General features: G+C 45.8%; 1 protein-coding gene across 1 annotated transcript; it reads left to right on the top strand.

The window, feature by feature from the left end:
• The first annotated feature begins 8,726 nt into the window (after positions 1-8,726).
• LOC123066956 (disease resistance protein Pik-2) lies at positions 8,727-16,303 on the top strand. Its single transcript, XM_044489929.1, has 3 exons — positions 8,727-9,786; positions 10,776-11,396; positions 14,028-16,303. The coding sequence occupies exons 1-3, from the start codon at positions 8,737-8,739 to the stop codon at positions 15,948-15,950; spliced, it is 3,594 nt and encodes a 1,197-aa protein (XP_044345864.1). The 5' UTR covers positions 8,727-8,736; the 3' UTR covers positions 15,951-16,303.
• Positions 16,304-17,366: the final 1,063 nt, after the last annotated feature.

Genomic DNA, 17,366 nt, shown 5'->3' with positions numbered 1-17,366 from the left:
AGGGAAACTTGAGGGTTGGTTTTACTTGTAGGATGTCTCATCCGGTGTTGCCATGAGAAGAGATATGTGCAGCTCCTATCGGGATTTGTCGGCACATTGGGCGGCTTTGCTGATCTTGTTTTACCATTGTCGAAATGTCTTGCGAACCGGGATTCCGAGACTGATCGGGTCTTCCCGGGAGAAGGTTTATCCTTCGTTGACCGTGAGAGCTTATGATGGTCTAAGTTGGGACACCCCTGCAGGGTATTTTATCTTTCGAAAGCCGTGCCCGCGGTTATTAGGCAGATGGGAATTTGTTAATGTCCGGTTGTAGATAACTTGACACTTGACTTCATTAAAATGCATCAACCGTGTGTGTAGCCGTGATGGTCTCTTCTCGGCGGAGTCCGGGAAGTGAACACGGTTTGGGTTATGTTTGACGTAAGTAGTTTCAGGATCACTTCTTGATCGCTTCTAGCTTCTCGACCGATGCGTTGCTTCTCTTCTCGCTCTCACTTGTGTATGTTAGCCACCATATATGCTTAGTGCTTGCTGCAGCTCCACCAGATTACCTCTTTTCCTACCTATGAGCTTAAATAGTCTTGATCTCGCGGGTGTGAGATTGCTGAGTCCCCGTGGCTCACAGATTCTACCAAAACAGATGCAGGTCCCGAGGATACCAGCACAAGTGGCGCAACCGAGCTCAAGTGGGAGTTTGACGAGGACCTTGGTCGTTACTATGTTTCGTTTCCAGATGATCAGTAGCGAGCCCAGTCGGGACGATCGGGGATCTAGCATTTGGGGTTGTCTTCTTTTTATTTGGATTTGACCGTAGTCGGTCTTTGAGTGTATTTTGAATGATGTATGAATCTAAAATTATGTATTGTGTGAAGTGGCGATTGTAAGCCAACTCTCTTTATCCCATTCTTGTTCATTACATGGGATTGTGTGAAGATGACCCTCCTTGCGACAAAACCACCATGCGGTTATGCCTCTAAGTCGTGCTTCGACACGTGGGAGATATAGCCACATCGTGGGCATTACGCAACTGTACGCTCATCACCGAGAGCAGCGCGAGCAAGAAGATCCTGAATATATTTTTCTTGGGAGATGTAGAAGCCATCAGAGGTCGAGGAGATCTCAATCCCAAGAAAGTAGCGAAGTGGACTGGTCGCAAAGGCGAGCCTTAACAAAGGCAATGTAATCAGTGTCATCACCAGTGATGATCATGTCATCAACATAGAGAAGGAGAAGAGTCCGACCACGAGGAGACATGTGAACAAACAGTGCGGGATCATGGTCACTGGGCAAGAAACCAGCGGCAGTCACCACAGATGCGAAGCGCTCAAACCAGGCGCGAGGGGCCTGTTTGAGACCATATAGGGAGCGGCGAAGTCTACAGACCATACCATCAGGAGCATAGTATCCCTGTGGTGGCTGCATATAAACCTCCTCACGCAACTCGCCATTGAGAAAAGCATTATGAACATCAAGTTGAGAGATAGACCACTGACGGACAGAAGCCACAGCAAGAAGAGTGCGGACAGCGGTCATGTGAGCCACTGGAGCGAATGTCTCATCATAATCACGCCCCTGCTCCTGCTGAAAGCCACGGGCCACTAGACAAGCTTTGTAGCGCTCAAGAGAACCATCGGAGCGAGTCTTAACCTTGTAGACCCACTTGTAGGTGATGGGACGGACACCGGAAGGAAGGGGAACCAGATCCCATGTCACGGAGCGCTCAAGAGCAGCAAGCTCTTCGGCCATTGCAAGTTGCCATTCAGGCCGAGTCATGGCAGTTCGGTAGGAAGTGGGCTCAGCAATAGCAGAGAGACCATACCGGTTAGGGGAGTAGCGATCAGGCGGGGGGCGAGGCCGAGCACGAAGGTTGTGAACCAGGGGAGGCGTGAGAGGAGGTGCACCAGAGGTGGAAGGCTCGTCAGAGGAGACATCCTCAGTACGAGATCGGCGAGTATAGTGGAGAGGGAACGGTGAGAGAGGGCGACGGACTGGAGATGATGGTGGAGAGGTGGAGGAGGAGGATGGAGTAGACGGTGTCGGTGGGGAATGAGAGGGAATGAGAGGTGCCGGAGGAAGAGGTGACACATGAGGCACATAGCCGGGTGTGTCAGGAAGGAGTAGGAAAGAAATGTCATCCACCGAGAAACTCGAGGAAGGAGAACGTGGGTAGTACGAACAAGACTCATCAAATGTCACATCACGCGAGATGCGCAAGCGACGACCCACAGGATCCCACCATCGATAGCCCTTGTGCTCACCATTGTAGCCAAGAAAGACACACTCAACCGACTGAGCAGTCAGTTTGGTGCGTTCTCGAGGGGCAAGAAGGACATAACACACACATCCACACATCCGAAGAGAGAAATAGTTAGGGGAACATCCGGTGAGACACTCCATAGGAATACCACCCTCCAAAGCAGTCGAGGGCTGAATGTTGATGAGATAACTGGATGCAGAAACAGCCTCAGCCCAAAAATGAGGCGGAAGGGAAGCGGCAATCATCAACGCACGAGCAGTTTCGAGTAGATGACGATGCTTACGTTCGGCAACGTCGTTCTGAGCATGAGCACCAGGACATGAGAACTGGGCAAGAGTACCCTGTTCTGCAAGAAAACCACGCAACGGCTGAGAGATAAACTCACCAGCAGAGTCCGCACGGAAAGTACGAATGGGCGTGGAAAACTGGGTGCGAATCATGGCAGCAAAACGTTTGTATATAGAGAGAACCTCGCTACGAGATTTCATGAAGTAGAGCCAGGTGTAGCAAGAGAAATCATCAATAAACAGGATATAATAGCGATGACCACCTTTCGAATCAAAGGGGGCAGGACCCCAAACATCAGAATGAACTAAGTCAAAAGGACAATGAGATACCGACTCACTGATAGGATAAGGCAACTGAGTCTGTTTGCCAAGTCTGCAACCATTACAATGTATAGAAACATCTCCAGATACAAACCCCAGGAGGCCCTGACGAACTAAGGAAGACAAGCGAGAGCCACAGATGTGACCAAGGCGATGATGCCACTGCTGGAAGGACGCAGACAAAGAGGCAGCAAGAGCATGGGAGCTGGCAAGAGTGGTGCCAGCGGAAGGAACACGAAGCCAGTCAACCTCCCAAAGGCCCTCTGACTCACGGCGCCGGGGGCCATCACCAACCAAAGCCTTGGTGCGTCGATCCTGAATGGAGCAAGAGTCGGTATCAAGGATGACACGACAACCAGAATCAGTAAGTTGGGCAGCGGAAAACAGATTCATGGTAAGACGAGAAACATGCGAGACACTAGGAACAGAAAAAGAGGGAGTGGAAAGAAGGCCACGACTAGCAACAGAAAGAGGGGTGCCATCAACGGTAAGAACATTAACAGGCGAATCAAGAGGTCGGAGAGAAGACAACACAGAAGGATCAGAAGACATGTGGAAGGAGGCTCCATAATCCAAAACCCACGAAGATGTACCTGACTGTGTAGATGCCTGCGGTGGTGGAGAAGTGGCTGCAGTCACAGCAGCAGCTGAACCAGTCGACGAAGAGCCTGAGGAAGGCAGGAGGCGTTTGAGCCTCACAATGTCCTGGTCAATGAGGGACGGAGTCGAGGAAGATCCAAGAGTCCCACTGGAAGAGGAGCGTCGCTGGTCGTGCTTCTTCTCACGGCAATCAGACTCTGGGTGACCGGGCCGAGAGCAGTAGCCACAGAAGGTGTCACGACGCGACCGGCCCCGCTCAGTATAAAGAGGGCGAACCACCCCCCTGAAGGTGTGGGCAGGAGCGGTGGAGTTGGACGAGCAGACGACACAGGAGCTCGGGCAGCCAACACAGAAGGAACCGCAAGTAACCCAGCAGAGCGAAGGCGGGTCTCCTCAGCGCGAAGTTCAGCAAGTACCTCAGAGATAGGAACACGACCATGAGCAAGCAAGTGAGCACGTTGGGGCTAAAACTCAGAGCGGAGACGAGATAAGAACTCATGGACCCGCTGAAACTCCAAATCAGATCGCGTAGTCTGACAGCAGCGACAAGCTCCACAAACAACTGTCCGAAGGGAGTCTAGCTGGCGCCAGATGGCAGAGCACTGGGAATAGAAATCATCCACAGAAGAGTCGCCCTGCTGAAGTGCGTGCTCCTGACGCACCACAGATAGGTAGAGAGCATCACCAGAGGGCTGATAGCACTGACAAAGATAAGACCACATTGCGGCAACTGTGCTGAGACCCATGAACTCCGAAGCAAACTGAGGGAGGACACTCGCAGTGAGAACAGCAGCAGCACGAGCATCATCATTGCACCACTGAGTGTAAGCAGACAGATCATCCCGGTAGACAGAAAGAGCATCAGAATAGGCGGATACCTACTGATCATAGGCATCAACGCAGCATCATCGAGCGCCTTGGCTGCATCGCGATCAGCCTGAGAAGCATCAGCCGCCAGCACCGGCGGCACGGGCGGAGTGAGAGCCACAGGAGAAACAGGGCATGGCGGACAGGGGACCTCGCCAGAAAGAACGCCCCACAGAAGAAGTCCGCGATATGAATACGCATGAACCCTGCAAACTCGGCATAGTTGGTGCCGTCGAAGATCACCGAGCATCGAGGAACAGCAACATAGCCCGAAGAGGACATTGGGAAGTGCCACTGCTGTTTCTGCCTTTTTTTTAGTCAACGGGAACAGGAAGGCTCGATCTGGATCGAACGGAAACAGGGGATCGAGGACTCGCCCGCAGAATTGAGCGTCCGCTCGCTGGAGGCCCCGCCCGCTGGATCGAGCGACCGCTCGTGGAGGCCCCTGCGCCCACGCCCGTGCGCTCGCTCGCCGGGCTCGGCAAGCGAGAGCCCACGCCCGTGCGCTCGCGGCAGCAGCGAGGACCGGCCCGGCGCGAGAGGAGGATCGAGCGGGGGAAGGAGCCGGCGCGAGGGAAGGAGCCGCACGGCCTGGAACCTGACCGAGCCAAGAGCGAGGAAGGCAGCTGCGGGCGGTGGCTCTGGAGCAGAGGAGGAGACGGCGGCAGCCTGAGACAAGTTGGGGCAGGCAGAAATCAAGTCGGGGCGGCCGGAATCGAGCAGGAACGACCGGAGACGAGGCAGGCTAGGGAAGGGGAGCACGGAGCTGTGAGCGTGCGGGAGCGAGAGAGGAACCTAAGCATCTGATATCATGTTAGGAATGAGCAACTGGTATTTCCTGAGGGCCAAGGGCCATTACATATACATGTGTGTGAAAGTGCAGAAAAGCCCCTTATACAATGGGATGTACATAATGAACTATACACATCTAACAGTGTCGAGTATATCATGTAGTGGTGGTTCTTCAACCAGATCCATCAAAATTTCTGGTTTGACGGACAGACAGTCTGTTTAGATGACTGAACGCAAACTGATAGACGAACTCCTTTGTGCAGATGTTGTTTGATTTGAATGTCGCATCTAATTTCTGCAAATATGGCTTTGCTGGTCCGATTATTACCGTAACCTATTTAATGGTGTTCATATAACAAGCGCATTTGCTGACTTTGTGTTTGCATGCATATGCTTCCTTTTAAACTGGCAAAAAATAATAATAAGCTTCTCATCTCTGGATGTTCTCCTTTTTGGTTATATTTGTGTTCTGGTTTTGGTGGCACATATTGAAGAATTCAGTTGTGTCGGGCCATATCCTGTTGTATCTATATAGTGCTTGTAAGAATAACAATTTTGGCTGGAATCTGGAACATGTTTCATTGGATGCACTTATTTCTTCAATTATTGATCAGTGCAGCCCACTGCAAATTATCTAGTTAAAGATGCCCCAATTGGTTAGCTATCCCTGTTATGAACTTATGATATGTTAGCCCCATAATGAACAATGTCCTACTGACGTACAGCCAGCTCGAGTGAATAATTTACTCCTAATTGTCAAAAATAATAACCAGTGCTGATCTGTTGCAAGACAGGGTAGTTAATTTTTGTTATTAACTACTTACAGTACAGAACTAACAAAAGGAAGAGGTGCTAATGCCCAGTGAAAAATGTAGAAACTAATAAAACAAAGTGACACTATTGTAACAAAAGTTCTGAACATATCACATTTTTCTTGTAGAAATCAATGGAGTAAAGGTGAGTGCTGTATTGTTTCGAGTTTATCTTTTGGTCCCCACATCATCCATTTCTCTCGTTGATGTGCTCCCATGTGTGTAACCTAAATAGGAGGACCCTCCTTTTCTACTAAGAAGGTGATAATCCAGTAATCCTTTTAATCCTCCAAAAAGCTACCGTATATTATTTCATCTCCTCTGTGTGTTTGCAGTTTGTCTCTTTGTGACTTTGAGTGTGAGAGAAGTTTTTTCTCTGCAAAATAGATTTCGAATTTCCCATAAAAGTGTATCGACTCTTATATATGCTCATTTACTGGAATCTTCATATTAAATAGGAGTTTTGGAATTTATTGGTGGCTAATGCTTAATGCTTTTAGGAATAATAGCAACTTTGGCTGCAATTTGGAGCCGTTTCATTGGCTTCACGGTTGCAATGTACGACAAAGCTTTTGTAGCATGCTCTGTCTGGGGGCATGGCGGTGCTTTGCTACTGCCAGCTGGTGGGAGTAGTTTATTTCTAATTAGGGCACTTAATCGTCTAAGCTATAGCAAGACTGGACGTGATTGGTTGACGAAGTAGTTAAAGTGTCAAACTCAATGCCCCCCCCCCCCCCCCCCCCCCCCCCACACACACACACACATACACACACACACAACAATTCAATACTCGCATTGGCTCCCATTTTCCGAAGTTTCGTAATCTGTACGCCTAGCTAGGTCATACAACCATTCTCAGCTCCACTCTGGACTGCAATTGTATGACAAACTAGCATCCTTCAGGGCATCATCTAGTTAAGAAAATAAAGATGCCCCAGCTGCTAACGTGCTATGCCAAAAAGGTTCAGTCAGCTGCCCCTTTTACATTACATCAACCAGGTAACAATGCCGTCCCGCTGCTGAGCTACTGCCGGCTGGAGGGAGTAGTTTATTTCTAATTAGGCCGCCTAATTATCTAAAATGGATATTAGCCGATGCTGAGCTATTGCAAGATTGGACATGGTTGGTTGAAGAAGTAGGTAAAGTACCAAACGCATCCACTTGCACCCCAACAATTCAATACTCATATGGGCTCCCATTTTCCCAAGCAAGTATCTGCATGTCTAGCTAGCTCGTACCATTCCCCTCAAAAAAAAAAAAAGCTCGGATCGCCATTCTCTTCTCCACTCTGGACTGCAATTGTGCTTATAATCTTCAAGCGCAAGTACTTACAGTATATAACTATCAAAGAGGTGCTGATGCAAAATGGAGAGAACTAATAAAGCAAAGTGACACTATTGTAACAGAAGACTAAACACATTGCATTTTTCTTATAGAAAAACCAATGGAGTAAAGGTAATTGGTGTGTTGTTTCGAGCTCGTCTTTTAAACCCTACATCTTCTATTTCTCTCATTGATGTGCTCCCATGGGTGGAACCTAAATGGGAGGACCTCCTTTTTACTATGAAGATGATAATCAAGTTATCCTCTTTGTTCTCCAAAAAGCTATTTGATTTCATCTCTTTTGTGTGTTTGCAGTTAGTCTCTTTGTGCTGTGACTGTGACAGAGTTTTTCCTCTGCAAAATTGATTTCGAATTCCCCGTAAAAGTGTCTCTTAAATGATATTTAATTGGAATCTTCATATTAAATACTCCCTCCGTTCCGATTTACTCGTCGTGGATTTAGTTCAAACACGACGAGTAAATCGGAACGGAGGGAGTAGGATTTTTGGAATCTATTGGTGTTTGATGCTTAATGCCTTTAAGAATAAAAAATTTGTCTGCAACATGGAGCTGCTTCATTGGCTGCACATATGTATTGAACTGTTGCAATGCACACAAACCTTTTGTTGTATCATCCTTCCGGGTATCATCTAGTTAAGAAATAAAGATGCTCCAGCCGGCGTGCTAGGCCAAGAAGGTTCGGTCAGCTGTCCCTATTACTGTACGTCAACCAAGTAACAATGCCGTCCTAAACACAGAGCTACTACCGGCTGGTGGGAGTAGTTTATTTCTAATTAGGCCACCTAATCGTCTAGAAAGAATACCAGCCCAGTGACGAGCTATTGCAAGACTGGACTTGATTGGTTGAAGAAGTAGGGACAGTAGCTAACACATCCACTTGTTGTCCCCCAACAGTTCAATACTCGCATCGGCTTCCATTTTCTTCAAAAGCAAGTATCTGCACGTCTAGCTAGCTCGCACCACCATTCCCTTCATTCTTCAGTGTGTTTCCCTGTGTACTGCGTGTGTGGCACAGCTAGTGCTGTCCAAGGTGATTGGGGCTCCTGACTGCATCCCTTCGTCCTGGTAAATTTTCTTGTCTTTCTTAGTCACGTGTTGGTGGATCTCTCACGTCCTCTGAATCACGTGTCTGTTGATCATAATTGGAACATTTAGCCATTTGCAAATTATAGTTTGTAAATTGTAAACTATCTTTCTGGTTCGCCCTGCAGATCTCTGAAGTTTGGCCATTGTGGAAGTGGTGGTGTTGAGGTTGAGGGCTCCGAGGCTGCGTTCACTGTCCTGGATTTCATCACCGTGTTGGTCTTCATCTTGGTCATCGTCGACATCACCAGGTATGCTCTGTTTCCTTCTTGTTATTTACCTCTTCAGATTTAGCTCAAGCACAGCCATTAACACCAAGCATTAGTTTGCAGTACAGCCTCTATCTCAATTGATCCACACAAACATCCATTAAATGGAGGCAACAACCATCAGCATTGGAAAGTCCGTGTTGAGCGGGGCGCTCAACTACACCCAGTCAGCTGTGGCCAAGGAGGTAGCTCTGCAGCTTGGTGTCCAGCGTGACCAGTCATTCATTTCGGACGAGCTCGAGATGATGCAAGGTTTCCTGATGGCTTCACATGACGAGCGGGATGACAACAAGGTGGTGAAGATCTGGGTGAAGCAAGTCCGCGATGTGTCCTATGATGTCGAGGACTCCCTCCTGGATTTTGCTGTCCGTCTCGAGAAGCAATCTTGGTGGCGTCTCTCTCGCATGGTGCTAGCCCGGCGTTATGTGGCGAAGCAGATGAAGGGCCTCAGAGTTAAGGTGGAGGAGGTCAGCCAGAGGAACCAACGGTACCACCTCATCAAGGGCTCTAGCTCCAAGTTTACCTCAACTGTTGGGCAGCCTACCATCTCCAGTGCGACGATGTCTGCTACCGATGATGCAAGGCTGCGGCGGCATAAAGCTAAAATGGGTCTTGTCGAGCTGATCAATTGCAAGGATGATGCACTTCGAGTGATGGGGCTGTGGGGCACAAGTATTAGTAATCTGGGGGAGATATCCATCCTGAAAAGTGCCTATGAAGATCCCATGATACATAAGAATTTTGATTGTTGTGCTTGGATAACATTGATGTGTCCATTCAATCAGGCAGATTTGATTCAAACCATTGTTAGCCAAATCTATGTTAATTCCCTTCAAGACTCAGGAGAAGAAGGTAAAACAACTATTGGGGCCCAAGTTCTTAAGATGATGGCGACGACGAAGGAAGATGGTTTGGCTCATGACTTCAAGAGATATTTGAATGACAAGAGTTACTTAATTGTACTCAACGACATACACACCATTGAAGAGTGGGATTGCATTAAAACATGTTTCCCAAACAACAAAAAAGGAAGCCGAATCATAGTATCCACTGAGCAAGTTGCAGTTGCAAGCTTATCCGTAGGAGCAGAGGATCAAACTCTAGTGCATAGGAAGTTACTTGCTGATAAGCCTCTTTATGCTTTCTACAACAAGGTAATTTTTGAAGTCCTGAAAAATGTCTAATTAGTGCTCCTCGTATTGTCTTTGTTAACATATTTAAATGGACTTGCATTTGTGATGTCATGAAAGCTTTAGGTTAACTCTGGAAAATTTCGAAATTAGGCCATGCTTCTTAGTACATATGCAGAAAAATCATTATTGGCCCCTATTTATTAGAAGATTTAGCTTGTCCATTCAAATAATTCCAGTGTTTACAACTATGCCTCGTACTTGATTCGTTTTCTAGCTCAGGGCATGAAGTTATTTCGCTTCCTATACTTATGTAGGGGCCATTGTTCAGCAACCACATACTTATTTCAGAAATTATATTCTCTACATCTTCTTTGATACCAATGAAAACAAGCAAACTATGGGGTGAAACCAAATCAGAACCAGTATAGGAGGCAAGCATTAGTGCCATTGTTGGTTGCTACAGCTGTTGTGGAGAGACTGCAATTAGTGTGATGATGATGATATATGATTATCATGTGGCTGCGTTATGAAAATAAAAGAAGAGTTTTGACATATATTGTGACTGACAAATATTAATCGTCAAATGTTTCAAATCTAGCCAAGGGATCATTATATGGTATCATCATAATGCTCCTCCAATTTGAGTCATCAAATTTGGATAGGTTCCAACCATTTGAACTCTTAACAGTGTTTCAGGTAATCAATGATGGAAAATCTAAGGGCATATTTTGCTTGTAACCACTTTCATATCTTTTTTTTAATATTTTGCATGTTGAATTATTGTGCACACATCATATACAATAGCTTCCCTACAAGTATATATATACTCCCAATATACTTTGTTTTCTTTGTTGTCCTACCGAACAAACTACATGATTTGTTAGAGATTTTCAAATCATTTAAGAACAAAAGTATTATATAAAAAGTTACAAAAAACTTGAAAGCGGGCAAAATATTATCTTGTGGAAATAAAGTCATCACCTAACCATTAATCGTGTGCTTGTGTTTAGGTTTCTCACGAGGGAAGCAATTCGGAGGAAAAAGGGTCCACCTCATATGTAACCCCTAGCGTTGTTAACAGCTCTGCACACAAGAACATCCTCACTCGCACGGAGACAATGTCTACTCTAGAGGAATCTCGTCTCATCGGGAGAGGGAATGAAAAAGAGGAAATCATCAAACTAATCTCAAATAAAGATGCCCAACAATTTCATGTGTTCTCCTTGTGGGGAATGGGTGGTATTGGAAAAACAACACTAGTGAAGGATATCTACCAAATCCAAGAGATTAGTAGCATGTTTGATAAGCGTGCTTGTGTCACAGTCATGCGTCCTTTCAATTCAGCAACACTCCTTGAGAGCTTAACTATGCAATTCAGAGATAATAATGAGACAAATACAGATTTATGGAGATATTTAGAAGGAACGAGATATTTGCTTGTCCTTGATGATCTGTGGTCCATAGCAGAGTGGGATGTTGTAAAACAATGTTTGCCAGAAACGGCAGCAAGCTGTATAATAGTCACCACAAGGGAAGAGAGTATTGCCAAGCATTGCTCAAAGGATGATATAAACATATACAAGCTGAACCATCTGGGCCCTGATGACGCATGTGACCTCTTCACCAAAAAGGTAAAAATGAAGCAGTGTCATGCTCAATTAGATGTTTTGTTAATCCTCTCCCTCTTATTTCTATTACTAACCTCACAAACAATATCTTCATGAGCACGTATAACAGAATTATAAAATAAAATTTGAATGGCTACTTATTATAAATCTTACTCAATAACTAGAATAAAATATATAAATATAAGGTGGAGTCATGATATTCTGTGTAGCCCAATCAAATAATTTGTGGAATTTGTAGCTTTCAAAGTGAAGTAGGATATCCCGGATTCGCGATCGAACAGCAAAGAAGTTAGTAGAGGCACAAATAAAGGTTCAACTTATATATTTTTACAAGATACAAAGGGTGTGTGTATAGAAATTATTTTCCCCGTTATTGAAGTTATTGCATGGCCACCTTTTTCTTATGGATTTATTGTTTCAACATTTCAATCCACCGAGATTTACTGCAACTAAACACATGCTTCAGTAATCATGGAAGAATATTCAATCTGCTCATAAGAATCTTTAGCCACTCTCTCATCGGCCTTGTCTTTAGTTACACCAGGCCATATCAGTTGCTACATTTGTTTTTACATTCTGAAATTTGGTTTCCAAGGAGTTTTTGTACTTTTTTTAAATAGTATAGGCATAGTGTCCGTCTTTACATTGATGAAAGCCCAAACGACGTAGTAGGAGTGCACAAAGTAAACCTCTAAATCCGTTCAGGGATGCAGCCCCGGACCTCACTGCGGGAAGGATACAAGATGGTGTAAATAACAATCAACAAGTGCCACCACGATGGCTCACTTTTTAGAAAACCACAACACGCAACAAATACAAATTGGCACTAGAACCTAGAAAACATAAAAAAAAACCACTAACAGGTTGAGTTGCAAGGTCTCCCTGATGTTGTCTGGCTGCAAGTTGGAGCCTCCAGAGCGTAGGTACATCCATGAAGCACCGATAGAGGCCCAAGGAGGATTGCTGGTGCCAAGGGCCATGTGAGCGAAACACCGTGAATCCTGTCAAACGAGCAGGGCAGAGCCGCCCAAGCTGGTTACGTGCCGAGTCAATGGCCACCTATCACCATGGAAAGATCCTTGCCTCCCAACGCTTCGGGCCACCAGGACAGCACATCACACCACAGCTAGATGACGACCGCCTTGCCGACTTCAGAACCACAACACACTGCAGCCACCACACCACAACCACCAATGAGGAGAGACTCTGAAGCAGCAAGGTGAGGTCTTCAAGAAAAAAGAAGTGTGCCACTGCCACCACTTCTAGACCCGGAAGACTCGGGCTTGGGTTTTCACCCTCTTCCCAGTAGCATGACCAACAAAGGATGATGCCAAGATGCCAACAGTAAAAGTGAATCAGGAAAGGTTGCAATATCCAGTGGACATGCACAATGAGCAGGAAGGCAGGCGGCAGTCGCCCTGCTGGACTTCCATGCTCCCGGAGACAATGCCTTCATGTCTGCGAGACCCCTGCTACAAAGGAAGGCTACTTTTAACTACACTTTTTCACTCCCATCGCCCCTCTGTTGCCAGCCCAACCCTATCACAGAAAATGCATCTCCGTCTTGAGCCAATGCCTCGCAGCCACCCCTCCGCCCTCAAGGCCAGAGCGACCGGGCATCACACTGCAGCACGCCTTGCCAAATGGGCCACAGCCTTGCCACCAAGGGCTGCCGCCCAGAAGCCAAGCACTGCCACGCCCCACCCTGGTTGCGAGATCCAAAAAGATCCAGATCCAGGGGCGAGAGCACACAATGCGACGGCAGGCGGGGAGAGGTGTAGAACAGAAGCCTAAAGCTAGCCGGGTGAGTCCCCACCTGAGTAACCCGCATTAAACTTGGTGCAATGCAGGGGGCGAATTGCTTTTCTAAGAAATCCAATTTTATTGGGTATTGTTGTGGTGCTCTCCTTGAATGCCTCCACAATTATTCTGTTTGTATGTGATTCGCCAACACTTGTTGTAACTTTCATCTGTTTCCTTTACTGCCTGATGTGCAAGATTTGTTTCCTTTACTTCCTCATTTGCAAGTAACTGGGGGAAGGCGGTCAACACTCTCATGCATAAAAAATCCATGCTGGATGAGTCATTAAGGTGTTAAGATTGAGGAACCATATTACCTTCTAACAGGAGCACCGTAAAAGAGCTGCTCATGTAGTAACCACATTCAAGAGTTATGATTATGATAAATATGCACCGTAACTAAGAGGCCCAATCATACCAAGTTAATGTATACTCATGTAGCAATGTGAAATAATTGATGTCCAATGAAATTAGTAGCAAAACTACAATTGGCAGTGAGGGGAGCTACCGCTGTAGAAGTAGAAGCATGATGGGAAAGGGCATTCTTTTGCTTGGCATTTTGGCGTACAATGCAAGTAGGAATGGATGAGATGTTGGGTTCATTGCACTATGGGTATGTTGCTAGGTGGGAGAAAAAATCTTTCTGGGAACAAAAGTGAAGATATACTAGATAAAAAAGATGGATGATGGAGAAACTTTTATCCAACAAAATGTAGCATTATCTCACTTTTACATATTTATAGTACACACTCCCATATAAAAAAAGTGTTAGACATTAGTGCATATATGATTTATCTCTTGTAGTACTAATGCACTGATTGATATGTATTTCAGGCGTTTAAGGAGACTTTAAGTTTGGATGAGCGATATCCAGAGTTGGTTGAACCAGCAAAACTGATATTGAAAAAGTGCAGAGGGCTTCCCCTTGCACTAGTCACCATAGGTGGCTTCTTGGCAAGCCAACCGAAAACTGCTTTTGAATGGAGAAAATTGAATGAGCATATCAGTGCTGAGTTTGAGATGAATCCAGAACTTGAGACCATAAAAACAATCCTTATGAAAAACTATGATGGTTTACCATATCACCTCAAGGCTTGTTTCTTGTATCTGGCCATCTTTCCTGAAGACCAGCAGATCGCAAGGAGACGCTTAGTGTGTCGGTGGCTTGCAGAGGGTTACTCAAGTGAGGTGCGTGGCAAATCTGTGGAGGAAGTATTGGATGGTTATTTCATGGAACTCATAAGTAGGAGCATGATCCTGCCATCTCAACAGTCAATTTATAGTAGGAAGGGAATTGACTCCTGCCATGTTCATGATCTCATTCGTGAAATTGCCATCTCAAAGTCTATGGGGGAAAATCTTGTTTTCACATTGGAGGAAGGGTGCAGCTTAAACAACCGAGGCACAATGCGCCATCTTGCTGTAAGCAGCAATTGGAAGGGGGATCAGTGTGAGTTTGAGAATATACTAGACTTGTCTCATGTACGATCATTGACAGTGTTTGGAAATTGCAAACCATTTTTCATGTCTGATAAGTTGAGGTTGCTACGAGTGCTGGATTTGGAAGGCATTTGGGATCTGTTTGATCATCATCTTGAGCACATTGGGAAGCTTTCACATCTTAGATATCTTTCTTTAAGGAGACATGCTGAAATATTTCACCTGCCAAATTCGTTGGGGAACCTTAGACAACTCCAAACACTAGATATTTCTGGTACAAACATAATAAAGCTACCAAGGACCATCATCAAGCTTGTGAAGTTGCAACGCATTCTTGCTAGTGGCATAGGAAAGATACATACCGGTGAAGATGCATATGAGCAGTCGCTAATGAGTTTACCTTTACATTCAGTACCGTGTTGTGTAGCGTGTTGTGCACCTAATAGGCTGGGAGAGCAATTTGGACTTTATGATGGTGCACAACTTAACCGGCATGATGTATGCACCACGTTCTGTTGCAGCATATTACCTTATTATGCGGCAGGAGGACGAAATCTAGGTGGTGTTGAAGTGCCCAGAGGAATTCAGAAACTGAATGCCCTGCACACACTTCGTACCATGGACATATCAGCGGGGAAGATTGTTCTACAAGATATAAAAAAGTGCACTCGGTTGCGCAAGTTAGGATTGACAGGTATCAACAAGAGAAATAGTCAAGGATTGTGTTCAACAATTGGTAGTCTCAGCAGCCTGGAGTCATTGTCACTGCAATCACATGGAGAGCCAGGTTTATTAGGCTGCTTGGATGGCTTGCCCTCACCTCCAGAAAACCTGCAAAGCCTCAAGTTGATAGGCAACCTGGTTAAGTTGCCAGAGTGGATCAAGGGCCTAAAAAATCTAGTGAAGCTGAGGTTATGGAGGTCGATGATATCGGAGCACGATGTGGCCATACAAGTCCTTGGAAGTCTACCAAACCTGGCCACCCTATGTCTATTGAAACACTCGTTCGTTGGTGAAGAGGTCCGTTTCAGTTTCTGTCTGGAGGCATTCCCGAGCCTGAAGGTGCTACAGCTGGATGTGATAGGGAACCTCAAGTCGGTGGGATTTGAAGAAGGAGCAGCCCCTAAGCTTGAGTTGCTGCAGTATTTTGGTTGGAGAAGTCCTAGTGTTGGGCTGTTCTCTGGGTTACCGCATCTCCAAAGCCTCAAGGAATTTATGCTGCATGAAACGGACTGGGTCACTGAGTTTGTCGAGGACTTGCGAGGCCAGCTCTCAGAGTTTGAAAACAAGCCCGTTCTCAAGAGTTGGAAGTACTAGCTGCATTTGACTGGGGTTTCCTATTTGGCGCATAAGTTCGCAAACGGGCGCCTGAAGCGCATCCCTCCCGCTGGCGAGCTGGGCCGGTCCGTTTCAGTTTCTGTCTGGAGGCATTCCCGAGCCTGAAGGTGCTACAGCTGGATGTGATAGGGAACCTCAAGTCGGTGGGATTTGAAGAAGGAGCAGCCCCTAAGCTTGAGTTGCTGCAGTATTTTGGTTGGAGAAGTCCTAGTGTTGGGTTGTTCTCTGGGTTACCGCATCTCCAAAGCCTCAAGGAATTTATGCTGCATGAAATGGACTGGGTCACTGAGTTTGTCGAGGACTTGCGAGGCCAGCTCTCAGAGTTTGAAAACAAGCCCGTTCTCAAGAGTTGGAAGTACTAGCTGCATTTGACTGGGGTTTCCTATTTGGCGCATAAGTTCGCAAACGGGCGCCTGAAGCGCATCCCTCCCGCTGGCGAGCTGGGCCGGTCCGTTTCAGTTTCTGTCTGGAGGCATTCCCGAGCCTGAAGGTGCTACAGCTGGATGTGATAGGGAACCTCAAGTCGGTGGGATTTGAAGAAGGAGCAGCCCCTAAGCTTGAGTTGCTGCAGTATTTTGGTTGGAGAAGTCCTAGTGTTGGGTTGTTCTCTGGGTTACCGCATCTCCAAAGCCTCAAGGAATTTATGCTGCATGAAATGGACTGGGTCACTGAGTTTGTCGAGGACTTGCGAGGCCAGCTCTCAGAGTTTGAAAACAAGCCCGTTCTCAAGAGTTGGAAGTACTAGCTGCATTTGACTGGGGTTTCCTATTTGGCGCATAAGTTCGCAAACGGGCGCCTGAAGCGCATCCCTCCCGCTGGCGAGCTGGGCCGGCCCATGCATGTTGTTTTTATTATGTAAAAACGTTCAAAAACAGGGCGCAACCGGGAGTCGAACTCCCGATCTCTCCTTGAATGTCGCACGACAGAACCATTGCGCCATCGAGGAACAACTGTTACGTAACTTGTTTTCCTTTTATTGTTCTCTACAGTCGCAGGAATCCTCCGGTTTTGGGAAGCTTCTAGAATTTTCCATTTTGTGATTTTATAAGATAATCGATGAACTTTTTCAAATTTATGAAATTTTTTCTAAATTGATGATTTTTTTTCAAATTTCATCAACTATTTTTATTTTTTGATGAACTCTTTTTACAAATTTGATGAATTTTTTTTTCAAATTCGTTGAACTTTTTCATGTTTGATGAACTTTTTTTCAAAATCGATGAACTTTTTTCAAATGTTATGAACTTTTTTTAAAATCCAATGAACTTTTTTCAAGACCGATTGACTTTCTCAAATTTGTGAACTTTTTTGAAATCCGATGAACTTTTTTCAAAATCGATGAACTTTTTTCAAATCTTATGAACTTTCTTTAAAATCCAATGAACTTTTTTCAAG

Source organism: Triticum aestivum, chromosome 3B, assembly GCF_018294505.1.
Source record: "Triticum aestivum cultivar Chinese Spring chromosome 3B, IWGSC CS RefSeq v2.1, whole genome shotgun sequence".
Lineage (NCBI taxonomy): Eukaryota > Viridiplantae > Streptophyta > Magnoliopsida > Poales > Poaceae > Triticum > Triticum aestivum.
The sequence above is the reverse complement of the archived record's forward strand: the minus strand, read 5'-3'. Positions and strand labels throughout refer to the sequence as shown.